Below are 15,656 nucleotides of genomic sequence, written 5' to 3' on the forward strand. Positions count from 1 at the left end.
GGGAAGCCGGGAGTTGTAGTCTTTGGGGGCGTGGCCGGCCATCCGGGCTCCCGGGCTGTCCCGGTGCTGGGGGCGGGGCCGGAAGCGGCGGTGGGTTCCGGTGTGGGCGGGGCGGGGAGGGGCGGGAGGCTCCGCGAGCAGGGCGGAGGAGGCCGGGGCCGGGCGGCGGCGGAGCGAGGTGAGGGGCCCGGGGGGCCTGGGCGGCCGCCGCCATGAAGAAGCAGTTCAACCGCATGAAGCAGCTGGCCAACCAGACCGTCGGCAGGTGGGCACCGGGGGCTACCGGGGGGCTGCCGGGCTGCGGGGGGCGCGGCGGGGGGCTCGGGTCAGCCGGGCCGGGCCGGGCCGCGCGGGGCCGCCCCGCGTGAGGGCAGCGCCGGGCCCCGCCGCGTCTGGGCCCCGCGTGAGGGGCAGCGGGCACGGGGCGGCCTCCGGCGGGTCCCGAGCGGGGCCCGGCGGGGAGGGAGAGGACGGGAAGGGCAGGGCAGGGCGGGGCAGGGCCGCGGGGGGCAGCCCGGCGTTCCCGAGCGGAACGGGGAGCGGGAGCGCCGAGGAGGCTCCGCCGGGGCCGCCTCTCGGCTGGGCTCCCTGCCGGCCGCCCGCGCCGTGCGCTTCCTGCCTGCCCTTCGTGACTTTCGCTTCCTTTGTTACCGCGTCTCACGGAGCTGTTTTGATCCGCGGCGTGCTTTTTCCGCGCTGAGGAGATCGCGGGGGGTGCGTGCTCGGTGACGAAAATAGCCAAAGCCCCGTCTGAGCGGCTGCCACCAGCCTCGGGACGGCGGGGTCTCGGAAAGCCTTCAGGAACAGAGCCGGGCGCGGGCACAGTCACGCTTAGCTGCAGCTCCTCGGTGCGCCGAAAATGCAAATGGAGCTTTCCTGCTGGTAGGGCAGGGCTCTGGACTTATTCTTTATACCTCCAGAAACTTCTCAGGTTTTAATAAAAACTTAATCCCGAAGCGTATGCTTTCAGGTTATCTGAGTTCGTGCTTTCACGGCCTCTGCTGCAGTAATTCATTTAATACGTTATTTATCTTCTTTGGGGCCTATTTGGATGTAAAAGACCAGGGTGTCAGCTAATAACGGCAAAGTAGCAGATTTTGTTGGGACATTTGTTTTGCTGTAAGGTAGAACATAACTTCCAAACCAATCCCGTGTTCTTTCGTCCTCATCTCATATAGAGTTTTCTTCATAAATTAGTAGACTTTGAAATCATTGGAGTGATTACTGGAGTTCCTGCTAGTACGTGTTGGGCCGTAGCTCCAAATCCCAAGTGGAATTTCTGGTAATCTGTGTTGTACCGAGTAGGATAAACATCTCAGGCTACTTCTTACCTCAGGGGGAAAAGAAGAATTAAATCTGGAGAAGTGTTTGTAGTCGTGTTTGCGTTGGGAGCAGAAGTTCCAACCTTCGTTCCGACCTTTGACTACCGCGGCTGAGAAGTGTCTGTTGTGAGGATCCCGGGAGATGCAGCTATCGCTTGTTTCCCAGCTGAGATTCCCGGGGTGTGGCTGTCTGTGTGCGTGATGTGATGGTTGTTCTGTGCCAGGCAGTCTGCTGGTGCGTTAGCAGCCTGTGCCTCGAACGGCAAAGTTTTCTGCTTCCATTAAAATACAAACAGGTACCTGAAATAAGTCTTCACTAAAAGTTATACCTAATGATACCGACTCATTTGTTTTCATACGCTTAACATTAATAGTTTAAATTCAATTTAAACCATGTTTCTCCTTTTTTCCTGTTGGCATTAAATGCAAGCACATCCTTATTGGGTCTCTCTCTGCTTACTAAGTGGTTTTTAATAAATTGTCTCCAGAGTGTTCAGTTAGTGGTATGGATTCTTTACCCAAGAACATACGAGCTTTACTTTTAATTAAACAGAAGTGAGAAGACTGTAAAGAATGAGGAGTATCTTGAAGTTTTGACCAGTACTTGTTGCCTCTCTTGCATAGAGATTGTACACAAAAGGTTGTAAGTGGTTGTAAGTGCTTTGAATCGACCTGATTGCCCTTCGTAGGGGTGTGCCTGCTGTAGTCTTATTAACGTACTTCTTACTCTTTTGTTGCTGACCTGAATATTTGTGTCTTTCCAAGTTAAAGAAAAACGCTTATGTAACTGAAATGAGTTTGACTTCCGTAAATCTGTAAATTCTGTAACACTGAAAAAAAATGCAGTGTACCTTTTATCTGTTTTTTGTCTAGGTGTAGTTGAATCAAAGCAAACTGCCTTCAGGTACGCGGTGTTTTTATGAGAGGTGTTGGTACGGTTGCGGCTGGCTGTTTTCTGAGGCTGATACGTATCGCGTTGCTGTAACTTGCTGGTTAGCCATATGCTGAACACCATGAGACAAATGCTCTGTCAGAAGCATTGCACTGGTCATGTAAGTCTCTTGAAGAGATGTGGTCAGTTTTTTAGGATGCTGTTCACCCTTGGGAGGCCGAGCTGGTGAGTGGGCTGCCCCACCAGACAAGCAGCGCTTGCTGCAGTGGGTCTGGCATCTGTGCCGAGGGTCCCATCCCTTCGTCTCTGCCAGCTCACCTGTGGCACCCGAGGCTGTGGTGCAGAGTGCTCCCTGCCATTTACCTTGTTTGCCACATCTACCTGCCTGTGTCATCTGCTGCTTCCTTGGGTGACCTTTGGCTCTTGTTTTTTGTGGTGGTGTATCAGAAAGGGGTGTATTAATCTGCGCTTCTCACTCGTTCTGAGCTCTTTTCCCCAAAACTGGGGACAGCCATGTTACGGTGAGGTCAGCACAGCCATAGTCGTTTTATTTTTAATGAAGCAATGTTTAAATCTATAGTTAAGGGCCCATTCTATTGAGCTGGCCGTGTGTATGAGTGATACAACCTCTCTTATGGTCAGCTTGTGAAGGCTGGCATGCTTGGCCTACAGCTGTACCACGTGTACGTGACTTAGGATCAGCGGAAAGTAACTCCTTAGCTGAAGAATAAGGAATAAGAAAAGGTGGTCAGGAGCTGAAGAATAAGGAATAAGAAAAGGTGGTCAGGAGCTTTGCTAAAGCAGAGGAATGGCATTTCTGAGAAGCCTGTGAGTCTGCATGGTCAGAATTGTATAGCGTTATGAAATACACGTAAGGAACTAAAGAGGGGATTAGTTAAGTGGAGCAGGATTCCCCAATAATTAGTAGATGTGGTGTTAAATACGCTGCAGCAATTATCTTGTGGATGTTGCTGGATGCCTTAAACAAGAGAAGTATTCAATCTGCCACTGAGTACTTTGTTTTTTTGACAGGTCCTCTGTAAATGATGCAGCTGTAGAAGCAAGCTCTGGTTAACCCCTGAAGTGAAATATCAATTACTTGTCCATATAAACATGGAGGAGAGGGGAAGATCGAACAGGATGTTTTGCCTTCCCTTGAAACCTGGCAGTTCAAGCACTGGTCCCTCTGGTGCTGTCGGCTGGGGTCAGCCGGTGTCGATTGTGCTGGAGACAGTGCCCGAGGCTGGGCCAGGCAGCTGTGCGACTGCCTCTGTCGGGAGGCAGCGCCCGAACCTCCTTGGGGCATTCTGATCTGGAGCGGGCGAGTGACCCCTTTCATAAACTGTTAATCTCGGTGGGAGTGTGGCGGTTCTCATGTCATCACGAAGCATCTCATGTCTGATAAGAGAATTCAAAAGAAGTGGGGCCAGGAGCAGAGAAGGGGAGCGGAGCCATAGCTCACCTGGCAATCATTAGTTCCAGAGGAGCTGAATTAGTGCATCAGAATAAAGAGACATTTGAAGCTCTAAGTGAGGCTTCAAGGACTATAAGGGAAGGGGAAAAAAAAGTCACAACCTTCATTCTGAATTTCAGGTGGCCTGTGATTCCTTACAGGCTGTGTTGAGATTGCTTTTAATGAAATTTTAAGTATTAAGTCCTCCAAAACTTAATCTGCGTTGAAGTCCAAGCCCATGCTGACCAAGAACGGTTCTGTGCACACGCGTTTCAGGTGTGCTTTGCCTGGGCTGAGCACTTTGTGAGGGGCACATCATGGGATGCGTTCTGCGTGCTGCCTCGCGGCTTTGCGGAGGTGAGGTACCCCTGCCTGGCCCGCTCGTACCTTTCCTTTGGGTGCCTCATAAGCAGGTAGGCGTCGTAGCAGGTCAGCTGTGTATCAGGGTCAGAAATAACAAAGGATTATATTGTGTGTGATGTCACTGAGGTAATTTGTAAATCTAAGTCTTACAGTTTTTATACTCTAATAAATTATGAAAGGAGACAGATTTTGATTAGAAGCTCAGGAAGTATTCTAGTTCTCTAACAAAAATAAATGTTCAGAAGTATTGTCATTAAAGGCCTTCAAATGATACGCTAATAAGCATTTGAGCTACATAGCCAAGTAATTTCTATGAGAAATGAGTCCACGGAGGTGTTTGTGTCACGCTGTTTAGTTACAGAAAAACAGCTTGGTAATTAATGACATTTGTTAGACTGTCTAATAATTTTACACGAGTTAGGCTTTTGTGCCTCTGGGGACCTAACTATGAATGTTCCCATCAATTTCTTTTTTCGTCTTTTAGTGTACCATACAGATTCAAAATTATTCCAGCCAACTGGTTTGGAAAGTTTAGATCCGTGAAGTCATGTAAGATCAAGACTGCTAGGTGGACACACGTGTCTTTACCAGGAGAGATACTTTATCTGCCTTTCAGGCTGTTAGGCTAATTTAAACCAGGGAGCAGCACTTCTGACTAATTAAAGTCTAGAAGAGGCCACAAACAGCCTTAGATCTTTTTTTCAGTCAAAAAGCTAGCTTGCTGTAGCTTCCTAACTAGTTTTACTGTTTGAATACATCTCGTGTACAGAGTTTTTTCCATGCCTTGTACACATGACATTACTGCGACTCGGCAGGAGTATTTGGGCGTATCTTTTAATAGCTCGTGCTGTGCATGACAGGTACCATGGTAAACTATATTTAGTAGCTCTTCAAGCCCCTTGGCAATCTGTATGTTGGAATTGGCATTAGTGTGACACAACACTAAAGCAAGTTAAGTTAAAATAATTTCAGTGATTGTGTATAGCACGGAGCAGCTTGCTTTTGATATGTATGGGGGGAGATCTGCTGGAAACTGCTAATTTCTAGTAATGCATCATGAAAAAACTGGGTGGTCTGAGTTATTTTTTCCCCCATATTAGTATTGTCTATTGTTTCTGGTCTTATTTTTTTCAGAATTCTTCTGTGAATTATTGCTTAGGGCATTTTTTACACCTTGGTCTTCTGTTGATAGTACTGTGCAAACTAGTTTTTTTTAAACTGTGGTAAAATGAGTTTGCTCATCTCTAAATCTAAAGCACTACAATATAATACGAACCTTACAAAGCTATTTAAAATAAATTAAAATCAAATTGTTTTACAGATGTCGAAGAAATACTAGTTTAATATTTTTCTTGTTCTTCTTTGGAAAAAAGCCCTTATGAATCTGACCCCCGATTCTGGCCCACCCAAGCATCCTTTTAAAAAAGTGTTTAGTATGATAAACTTCATTTACTGGAGTGCTTGTCATTGGTAAACATATTTGAAAAAATGGTAAACAACATTAAAATATGCCCATGTGCAAGGGGAAAACTTGCTTTGTGCTTGGTCTTGTAGGTTAGCCTTTGTCTACATCAGAGTACTCGTGAAAAGAAAAAGAAAATCCTCATTTCAGTGTTTACAATAGCCATCTTAAACATTTCCTGTTTATCGCCAAATGAAGTTTGAGGTCTCTGTAACTAGAAAATTCACTTAAGATCCTTCTAGAAGGGAGATAAATTCAATGACAGGTTTAAAGAGTCTGAGGAGATTGGATTAGGGAAGGTCTGTTTTCCTGAACATGTGCAGGCTTTCAGAGTTCGTGTAGCTAGCTGTCAAGGGCTGATTGAAGTGAACTGCATGCAAATGCTAAAGCACTTGTCTACTAATAGCAGAAGGAGTGCGATATCTGAAAACCCGTGTGTTGGTGGAGTCTGGCTGTGGAATAGGCAGAGCGAGGAGGCAGTAAGCAGCACGTTGACTGGAGCAGCGCGGTTGGGAGCGCAGCTGCTGCAGCTTTGTGCTACCTCTTCACCACTTCGAGGCAACTGTCCGTGCAGCACTTGGAAGCACCGCTTCAGGTAGAATTGCTCAATCTGAGGGGTCCGCAAGCAAACAGCTAACAGCCCCCTTAGCACTGCTTCTCGGCCTAAGCTATATCAACAAAAGTTGCTCGGTATGTACACACTTATCTATTTCTTGCACCCCTAAGGTAAAACTGACACAATCTATGCGCTGTGCAGCTCGTAAATCTTTTTTAATAGTGCAAACTTCCAATTATAGAAAAATGTGCAGCTAGTATGTTTTCAGTGTGGGTCTGCTTACGGTTGTACTTAGCAGTGGATTTGCAACTTCCATGAACGTAGCAACAAGTGGAATAGCTTATGGAGATAAACTGTGGTCAAGCTGTCAGTTTTGTTCGTACATCTGTTAATCTCATTAATCCACATACCCTTCAAAGCAGAGTTGCTAAAGCCGAAGGAAAAATGGCCTGAATTTGCCCACATTGAGGACTTCGTAGTGGCTTGCTTCAGTGCAGTTGTGTCCCAGTGAACCGCTGGTGAGTTCTCTAAGGCTGAACACCTGCTGCTGGGGCCCCGGGTAAGAGCAGGGGTTGCGTCTCACAAACAGACAGTCAGAAGACAAGAGTGTATGTATATTTTGACCTCTATCTCAATTCCTCGGGGACTGAGAAGATCTCGTGTTGGTCTGAAGAATTAGAGAGTTAAAAATCAGTGAGGTTAGGAGCTGTTAAGAATGCGTTTTACTCAGCAGAAGTTGTTCAGTGTCTGAAGCTTTACTTTTAGTGCGTTGCGGTGTGGTGCTTTCCAGAGGACCGGCGTGTTAAGCTGCCCAGATACTTCCTGTTGCGCCTGTAGTGCACCGTAAGGGCAGCAGCAGGTTTTCACTCTCAGCTTAAAAAAGCTCACTCTCAGCTTAAAAAGCTCACAGCTCACTCTCAGCTTAAAAAGTGTCGTCGCTTGTGATCAGATTCCAGGCTACACGAAAGCTCAGGAATGACATGGCTGGGCTGTGTCTGGCTTCCCCAGCGGCCAGGAGCAGATGACCAGGGAGGAAGGCAGGGCTCGGGCAGATGTCCCGCCTGTCCCCTCAACCTGCTGCTGGCTGCCTGGAGCTTCCTGAGGCAGAGCTGGCTGCTCACGTGTAGCTCAGGTAGTGTCTGGCAGTGCTGGGCTCGCTTTGTTCCGTGCGTTGGCTGTGCCATCCTTGCTGTCGTAGGGCTCCAGCGTCCCTGCTTCTCTGAAAGGCCACATTTCTAAGTTTCAGCTATTCAATTTCACTTTAAGCTTTTCACGTAGGAGGGAAAAGCATTTCTCCATGCCTGCAATCCATAAGAATGAACTCCTGGATGAGTTATCTATTTTTCAGAACAGTGGGTGTTTTCAGGGCAGGTATAGCTTCGGTTATTTTGTTTTCCCTTAGTAGAGGCAGAAAAGGCCTTTCAAACCTTTATATAAACTTTTTGATAAAGTCTGCTTTGTATTAGACCTGTTCAGTTTTGTTGACTTGAAGATATCTGAATAAGGTTTTGTGCCTTCTAGTAGAGAACTAGCTAAAGCCTGCTGGTTAGAAGAAAGAATTACATAACTGGCAGGCTTGCCTGTTGACTGCTGAGTGGGCAATGTGCAAAATTCTTCAGATTTTTGTTGCAGAGAAAGAAATTAAAGGACTCCAAACTGAGGGATTTGAAAAATATTAGTTGCCCTTTTGCGTGCCTCTAGCTGCATGCTCTCGTCTCCTTTGGCTCTGATTGTTGTACTGCTGCTTGCTGAAACAGATCAGAAGACTGATAAAATATTAACAATAAAAGGCAGACACACACATGCCATGGGATCTGTTCTAGCTGGATTACCTCGGGCTTTTCTGTTCTGCCACGTGAGTGCCCGTTGGGTCAGGGATGCACAGCGAGGGAGAGCAGAGCACGCGCCCAAGGAAAGCACAGTCTTATGCTGCCTTAAAATGACAAATAAAATCTAGTTCTTTCAGTGCGTCTGTTTTTCCGGTTGTTTCACAAGGCTTTGGAGGATCTAGGAGAGCAATAATGATTTTGCCAAACCTGGCATGCTGCTCTTGTGTCGCAGCATGTTAAGCAGAGCCTGCGGCATCGTCCTGTGCCCGTGCAGCCACCTGGGCGAGGTGCTGTAGGGAACCAGAGGAAAGGACGGGTTGTGCAGGGGTGTCAGGTGCGTCTGAGGGGGAGGTGTTGGTGTCTGACATAACAGGGCAGCATTTCCTTGAGCCTGCCTGAGGGAGAGCTGCTCAGCTAACCTGCCAGCAGAGCACGTGGGAGCCAGGGCTGCTCTCCGGGGTGGTGTCCACGACACATCACAAAGCCAAACTCATCTTGGGTTTAGCCCCTTCAGGGGTGAAGTTGTGATTCCTTAATTCTAACTGGATCTGATGGTGGCTCGTAGAGCAAATAATTTTTATATCAGGTTATGCCCAGAGACATCCTAAAATAGTAATGATTTAAGCTGCTAAAATAGCTAGAAGTGATCTAATGAGCTGCTTCCACGTGATGCTGTAATGTGATACGCTTGGGATTTAGGAAAGCAAATGTATTTCTTGGATACTTGCATAGTATTTTTAGGTTCATTAGTGGTAACGGATCTGTAACCAGAACTGTTCTTTAGATTGGAGGACACTATTAGCAAATAATGAAAAGCCAAACGTATATGGTCTTTTTAGGGTATAGTTAAATAAAGTGTCAGTGTGTTAGATGTTTTCTAATACTGTGTACAGTGTTGACCAAAGAAAAACCCACCGCATTTTGTAGCTTGTTAGAATTAGCAGCTCCACATTTTAGTGCCTTGGGAGAACCTCCAGCCCTTCGCGTTGGGCCTTACATAGCACGTCAGTCAGCTGTGCCCCGTGTGCCATGGGTAGCTCTGGTCTGAAACCCGTGGGAGTTTAACAGCACGGGCCAAATTGGGGAGGTTGTGGCTGACCTCCTGTAATTCAGAACCAAATAGCTTCGCAGCACTTGGTGCTGACGTGTCGAGTGCTTTTACCAGATCAGTGTGTGTGATTACCTCCTTGTTCAGGCTGCCTGACTGCTCGCCGCCCCAGCCTTGCAAGCAAGGCTAAACTTGATCCTCAGCGCGGTGCTGTGCTTAAAACAGTGCTGGATGTCTAGACAAGAGAAGAGGGAACTTGCAAGTATCTTTTTTATCTGCAACATTGCTTCCATGACTGAATTAAAGTGTTTTGACTAAAATGTATTCCTTAGGAACCAAATGCTTTAAATGTTTGAGTTTGTAATCATTATGCCATTGCTGATAAAAGCATGTTAGAATAGTGGTGCGTCTTATGCTTGGACAGTCCTGCTGTCTCAACAGGAAGCTAGCTTTCATAAATACAAGCCAGCTGGGTGAGGTCACAAGTTCTTCTCTCAAGTGAGGAGGAGCCTTTTTTTCCTTGACACAGATTGTTTTCTGGTGCAGTTAATTGCATTGCAAAATGACAGGAACATCCTGGAGTGACTGCAGCAGAGTGACTCAAGGAGCCGAGGAATCTGCAGAACTGACTACGCAAAATACCTGAATCAATTTTAAGTAGGGAGGATCTATAAAGGAGGAGTTCTTTCATCTGTCTTACAAGTTGTCCTGCACCAGAAATCAGTCAATGGAGAGTTTTGTATAAATATGCTCTTTGTCCATATTGCATATTTCTCAAGATCCCAACAACACTTCCAGGGTGAAAATTAATGCAAGAAAAGCTGATAACTTCTACATCTGACAGTTGCACAGAGAAGATGAGGAGAAAACTGTAAATGAGTTGAGGTTGACCTTCTATTTAGAAGATAAGTTGCTGTGCATCTAGATTTGGGAGTTATGGCTGTTACAGGGATTTGAAAGGCACAACAATTCCGATGCCAACTTTTTTGACATAAATGAACCAGTTATCAAGTAATCCACAAGAAATACTAATCCAACTGATTAAAAATTATTTTTCTGTATGAAAATACTAGCTTTCTATCCTACCTTCATTTTCTACAGAAAATAGAAATGTGTGAGCTAAGCTGTTGCAGCTTCTCTTTCAGTTGAACGTTTAGCTGCTTTGTCCTGCTGTAAGCCGATTTCCCCTGCAGATTAAGTGTTCTGATCTGTCCCTGTTTTTTGTAGGAATGGAACACAAGGGTAAAGTAATCCTGGTTTTGTAACAGGAAGTCCAAGTGTGCGTTGAAGTGTTAATAAACCTTTACTAGGCTGTTAGAGGCTCATATTTCGCTCGGGAATCTAGCGATAGCTTTCAGTTTCATGATAGAACACCAAAAAACATGGTGTGCAACACGTGGCAGAGTGGTAATGGCACGGTTCTCCATGTTACACGCATTAATCTGGCCTTGTATATCCCGTATCCAAGCAACAGAAAAACAGACTTGTGTATCCAGTGTTGTAAAACCCAGTAATTGGATGAGTAGTCTCAATTGCAGGCTAACCAGCGGAGACTCAGCTCAGTTAGAAGCTGGTTTTCCTGTTGGTGAAACATAATAAAGGGTTTGGCTGTTAATTGTTAATCAGAAAATCAGTGCAAAGGCTTCGCTGTGAAATGGTGGACATAGAGTAATCCCTACTTTGTGACTGTCCTGTTAGTCAATCGTATGATGTTCCAGGTTGCTGAATTACCTTGGACTTTTTTTTTTTTACTGTTATTTCAATGCTTCCAGCTCCTCTTTGCATTTTTACTTTCTATTCCTACTTCATTGTTCTGTCTCTTCTGTATTTCCTTGTTTTGCTTTTTGTGTTGAATTCAGTTTGGTTCCTTTTCAGAAGCTTTCACTTGTCAGTTTTATGAATCCTCAGACTTAAAATAGACCTGTCTGGACAGTGTATTAAATTAACAACAGTGTTAACTTTGAAACATTCATTTTGAATTCTAGTGGTTTTTTTACACTTATGCAATGTAATATGTAGCTTGAAATGTCCTGCCAAAGTCCAAAACCATACAAATGTGCAAAAAAAACCACTATGATTTTGTAGCAGTTGTAGTTTGCTCATTCTTGTATTGTATGTTTATCCTATTCAAACATGTCAGCACTGAAAAAGTTTTCTATTTGCAAAAGATAAGTACTGCTTCTTCTGGTCTTTTGTAATGATTGACAATGAAGGATTTCTGGTTTTAAAAAAATCACAAAACTCAAGTATTTTTCCTTAGTGAGCCGTCCACTTTTGTAGTAGCTAGAATGGAAAGTAACATCTCATGTGAAAGTTCGGGGTATGTTTGAGTTGTATTTTTCTTTAATCATAAGGGAGTTCTTGTGTCAGCAGGTAATCTGGCACGGGAACTAATCCTTGTCTAAAATTAAAAGCTGCCAAACCCACAGGTAGGAAATAACTGAGCCAGTCTTTTATCCAGAAATGTCGCTCGCCGGCTTAACTCCATGTTTGCAGAGGTACGGCTGCCTTCGGCCCCGCAGCAGTGCTCGCTCTCTCTGCCGACGCGGTGGTTCCCGAGCTCCCCTTCTGTTTATTCCCACCCCTGCCCCGTGCTCCCAGGCTTCACCTGGTGGTGAAGCTGATCTGACCGAAAAATGGGTTTTCTTCCGGCCCGGTTATTTTTCAACCCTCTGGGCTGGCTGCGGTGCAGCAGCAGGACGAGCAGCCGAGGGTGGCAGGAAGACGCGGCTCCTGGGCCCTAAGGAAACGGTGGCCCCAGGCTGCGGGTCCCTCAGCGGCTCAGCTCCTGGCGCCTTGCTGCAGGGGACGGATCTCGTCCCAGTGCTCAGGAAGGAGAAGGGCTGTAGCAATCCCTCACCGTGGGGCGGTAGCACTGTGACCCCGGCACGCCCAGAGCCTGGCCGCCCTTGGGGCGAGACCAAGTGTCCTGGTGGTGCTGAGCGGCTGTGGTGAGACCGAGCGCCCTGGTGGTGCTGAGCGGCTGCGGCGGCCCAGGCAGGCAATGGGAGTGCCCGTCCCGGCGGCGGCTGCGTTGGTGCTGGCACGCCGTGGTTACAACCTCGTGTTCTACAGTTCTTCTGCCCTGCTGTTTTTCGTATCAAAGTTGTACCCACCTAGTTTTAGATAAAATTACTCTGGGGAAGCAAAGGTTGCTTGCTTGGTCTTACGTGAAAATAAACTTTAAATAAATATTGGGCAGCTAATTCTTAAAATTGTTAAAAATAATTCTTTACCAAGATATTGTATAAGGATGTTTGCATACATCTTCTATAAATTAATAAACTGACATGTTTGGAAAGGCCAAGTTCTGCAGTAGTGTTAAATACTTGAGTTCACTTAGCATGAGAAATTTGTATGGTAATACCGAAGGGAAAAAAGCGAGGCGTTGAAAATACACTGTGATCACCTCAGGAGATTTTTCTTCTGTATCTTTACTTTGTGTTGGTCTCAAATTCTTTGTGTATTTTTTTTCCCCACTGTTTTTTTCATAGCTTAACATAGGAGCTTTTACTTTGGAAGAAACATACGACCACTGCTAGATTTCATCCTGGCTGGATTTAAGCACCTAGAATATTAATCCCTCACCACAGCATTTTGCAGAAGTACTAATACCTTCTGAACAAAATACAAATCAAATGTACCTTAAAGAGAAATCACATTTTGTTGTTATGTCCTAATGTACGTTCTGGGTGGTGGTTTTTTGTTTGTTTTTTGAAAGTAAAAAGGAGTACAGGGAGAGCTTCACCAGCTAAAGCTTTGTAATGGTATGAAACAGAATAGCAGTAAGTATTCAGTTTGCTGGGACAACAGTTGACTGAAAGCACTTAATTGTAAATTTTTATTTGTAACCAGAAGTTTAAAAACTATCAGACTCAAAGACTGCTCACTGAAACGTGACTTCCTCTATCAGGACAAAACTGCTTTAAATCTTGTTTTGCATTTAAACCACAATTGTAGTTTTGTCATCCAGAAAGTTCAACTTAAATTTGTCTCTAATTTGTAGTGTGCATTGCTCATAATTACCTCGATTTGTTAGATAGACCTAACTGTTTAAACAGTATTTCTTTCCTCACACTGTAGTATATGTGGTTTAATTCTCAACGTCAAATACTAAAACCTGTTTGTTTCACAGGGAGGGGTTTGGAGTTCTGCAGCGTGGTGTGGGCCTTGCTACTGTGGCTGTGCCTCCTAGAACGGCCCTAAAATAGGATTTGGCTTGGGCTGCCGTTGTCCTTAATAGCTAAATTTACTGCTTCGCCTGGGAGAGGAGGCCTTGGATCCGTTTCACTTAGTAAGGAATTTCAGATCTATTAATGCGAACAGGCTGTCATGGGCTTCCCTGCGACTGTGAAGGCATGGTCTGCTTTATTTCCAAGATTATCTGTCTAAAGCCCAGTCTGCCTTTAATTTGGGCAGACAAGCCTCTTTCTTCAAAAGTGGGTGGCTGAGATTACAAAGAGGTCAATGTTGTAGCTTTTAGATTGAGCGATCGGGCAGTTTGATGGAGGAACTCAATGGAGAAAATGAAGGAAGGCAGAGGAGTAGAAAAAGTTGTCTCTTTACTGAGTCCCAAGTTGTAGTTTTGCACCTACGGGGGTTCTGAAGATGCAGGTCTTAATTAATGAAGCATTTTGGTGCTTCGGAGGTGATGCACCATTTTTAAAAGCATAGCTAAAGGAAGCACAAAAACTGCAGTAACCACATGGGTTAAAATTGATGCCTTGAGCATCACTTAAGTATGAAAAACAGTTCTCCATCGAGGACTTCCCATAGGAAGTCAGTTTGAGGGTTATCGCCTCCAAAACAGGAACCTTTGGTTTTGATTTCTGCTACTGACACTAAAGTCTCCACAGTCATCAGATTTACAATGAACACATTTTTAATACTTGTGCAGAAGTGTATATTGTTAATTTGGGTGAAAAACAGGGGTAATAGGCAGGCTTGAAGTCTAACTGGTGGCTGGTTGCTAGTGGTGGTCACTAAACACTAAGTAAATATTGAAAGGTGATTCTCATCTGACGGTCATTCTGAAGTGATGTTAAAGCTTGTTTAAAAATAGCTTGCAGAATATTGGTTTTGAAAAAAATCACCTGCAGTAAAGGTTGGTGTTTGTTGCTTTACCTCCAGTTTGAGTGCTAGTTTTGTCATGGAAGCGAGTCAAAGGGGATTAATTTGAGGCTTATGTAGCGCAATAAACTTGGTTTCTGTGGTGAGGAGTGCACTTGGCCAAACGTTTTTGCTCTGGCTTGTCCTCACGATGCTGCGCAGGTTAAACCAAACTCCTGTAGTATATCCAGAAAGCTGAGTGTTCGCACAGATTGCCAAAGGAAGCAAAATGCTTCCTCTGTAATGAAGTGATTTTGAAAAGTGCCCTTTAATGTACACACTTACAAAGGCCACAGTCATAGAATTTTTTGCTTTCCAGTTACGCACGTTTCCTTTAACATACTGATGTTTAAGATCTCAGCTTCTGTAAAGCATACAGAAATACAGAACATGGGTAGAATACAGGGAACAGGAAATCTGTGTGTTACAGCCTGTATTGTTTTAAAATCTAGTTTAGGTAACGAGCCTTATGTGTGCCTGGCTGCCAGGGAGGAGGAAGGGACAGAGTGTACCTCGCATCTGCTGAGCTGAAAGACGAGGGGTTCCCTGCATCACCTTCATTTCAAGGAAAGTCCAAAACAAGTAGAACTTAAGAAAGATGCTGCCATAAGCGGTGATCTGTTTCACATTTGGATACTGATTGTAGCAGTCACTTTCGGTGTAGAGTAAATGGCACTCAGGCCTAGGTTCTCCTGAACGTTGGTGCTGTTCTCCTGTGCCTTTGTTGGAAAGGGGTCGTTGAGTTTGTCTTGTTCAGGTCTTTCCCCAAGGGCATTTTCTTTTTGATTTTGAAGTGATTTGACGTATTTAATGATTAGGCGCCATAAAGTTGGGTTATATATAGTTCATACTGCTTAAGAAGGCAGGCCGTCCCTGGAATTTAGTACCGTGTTGAACTAAGCTGCTAGTCCTGAAACATCTTTAAGTTATATTTGCTATGAAGTCTGGTGTAGGATTAAAAAAGCAAACCTTTTAGAAGGGAAGTTGTCACCTAATTCTGGATTCCTTGTTTTGGAACAGAGCTGCTGATTCTTCCATTTTTCCTGGCACCAAGTCCTGCCTATTGTGCTGTGGAAGCAGGCAGGACGTGCTGCTAGCGCAGCACCCCACAAAGGTGCTGCAAAGCGTTAACTTGCCAGCAAGCGCTAATCTGGTTACTCTGAGTAACAAACAAATACTTTAAGGAAAATCAAACAGTGAGAAGGCTAGCTTTAATTTAGTCTCGTGTTTCGGGTGGGTATCTCCTCATTTCCACTGAAGTCTTCCCAGAGTTCGGGAGCGCAGACTCGTCTTTCCGTCACGACACGAGCTGCCCTCCCGGGGCATCACCTGCTGCCAGCTCCGCGTCCCGGCCTTGGTGCGTGAGTCAAGGTTTCTGTTTCCACTTTGATACTTGAACTGAGTCACTTGTTCTGTTGTGAATGTCCAAGTTTTTATGGCTCTGCGTGTCAGGATTGCTCTTGTTCCCTCCTTGTTAGCCTTTCGGGGGTGTAGATTTCCACTGGTTTTGTAGCTTTGACCTGCTCTGGAGATCTTCCACGGTCAGTACTGATGCCTTGATGGTGGACAGGACTCTGCTGTGAAGCCAGTGAGATCTCAAACATTGTTTAGATGAAGCTTTA

The 15,656-nt window shown here is 45.3% G+C and overlaps 1 protein-coding gene across 5 annotated transcripts in view; it reads left to right on the top strand.

Moving 5' to 3' along the window:
- Positions 1–118: 118 nt before the first annotated feature.
- Positions 119–15,656, top strand: part of ARHGAP17 (Rho GTPase activating protein 17) — a 42,493-nt gene continuing 26,955 nt past the window's right edge. For all 5 annotated transcript variants that reach the window (XM_035563443.2, XM_035563444.2, XM_035563441.2 and 2 more), the window contains exon 1: positions 119–265. In XM_035563443.2, the coding sequence (XP_035419336.1) occupies positions 213–265 (53 nt within the window). In that variant the 5' untranslated portion in view covers positions 119–212. The remainder of the gene's footprint in view (positions 266–15,656) is intronic.

This window comes from Cygnus atratus, chromosome 15 (genome assembly GCF_013377495.2).
Source record: "Cygnus atratus isolate AKBS03 ecotype Queensland, Australia chromosome 15, CAtr_DNAZoo_HiC_assembly, whole genome shotgun sequence".
Classification (NCBI taxonomy): domain Eukaryota; kingdom Metazoa; phylum Chordata; class Aves; order Anseriformes; family Anatidae; genus Cygnus; species Cygnus atratus.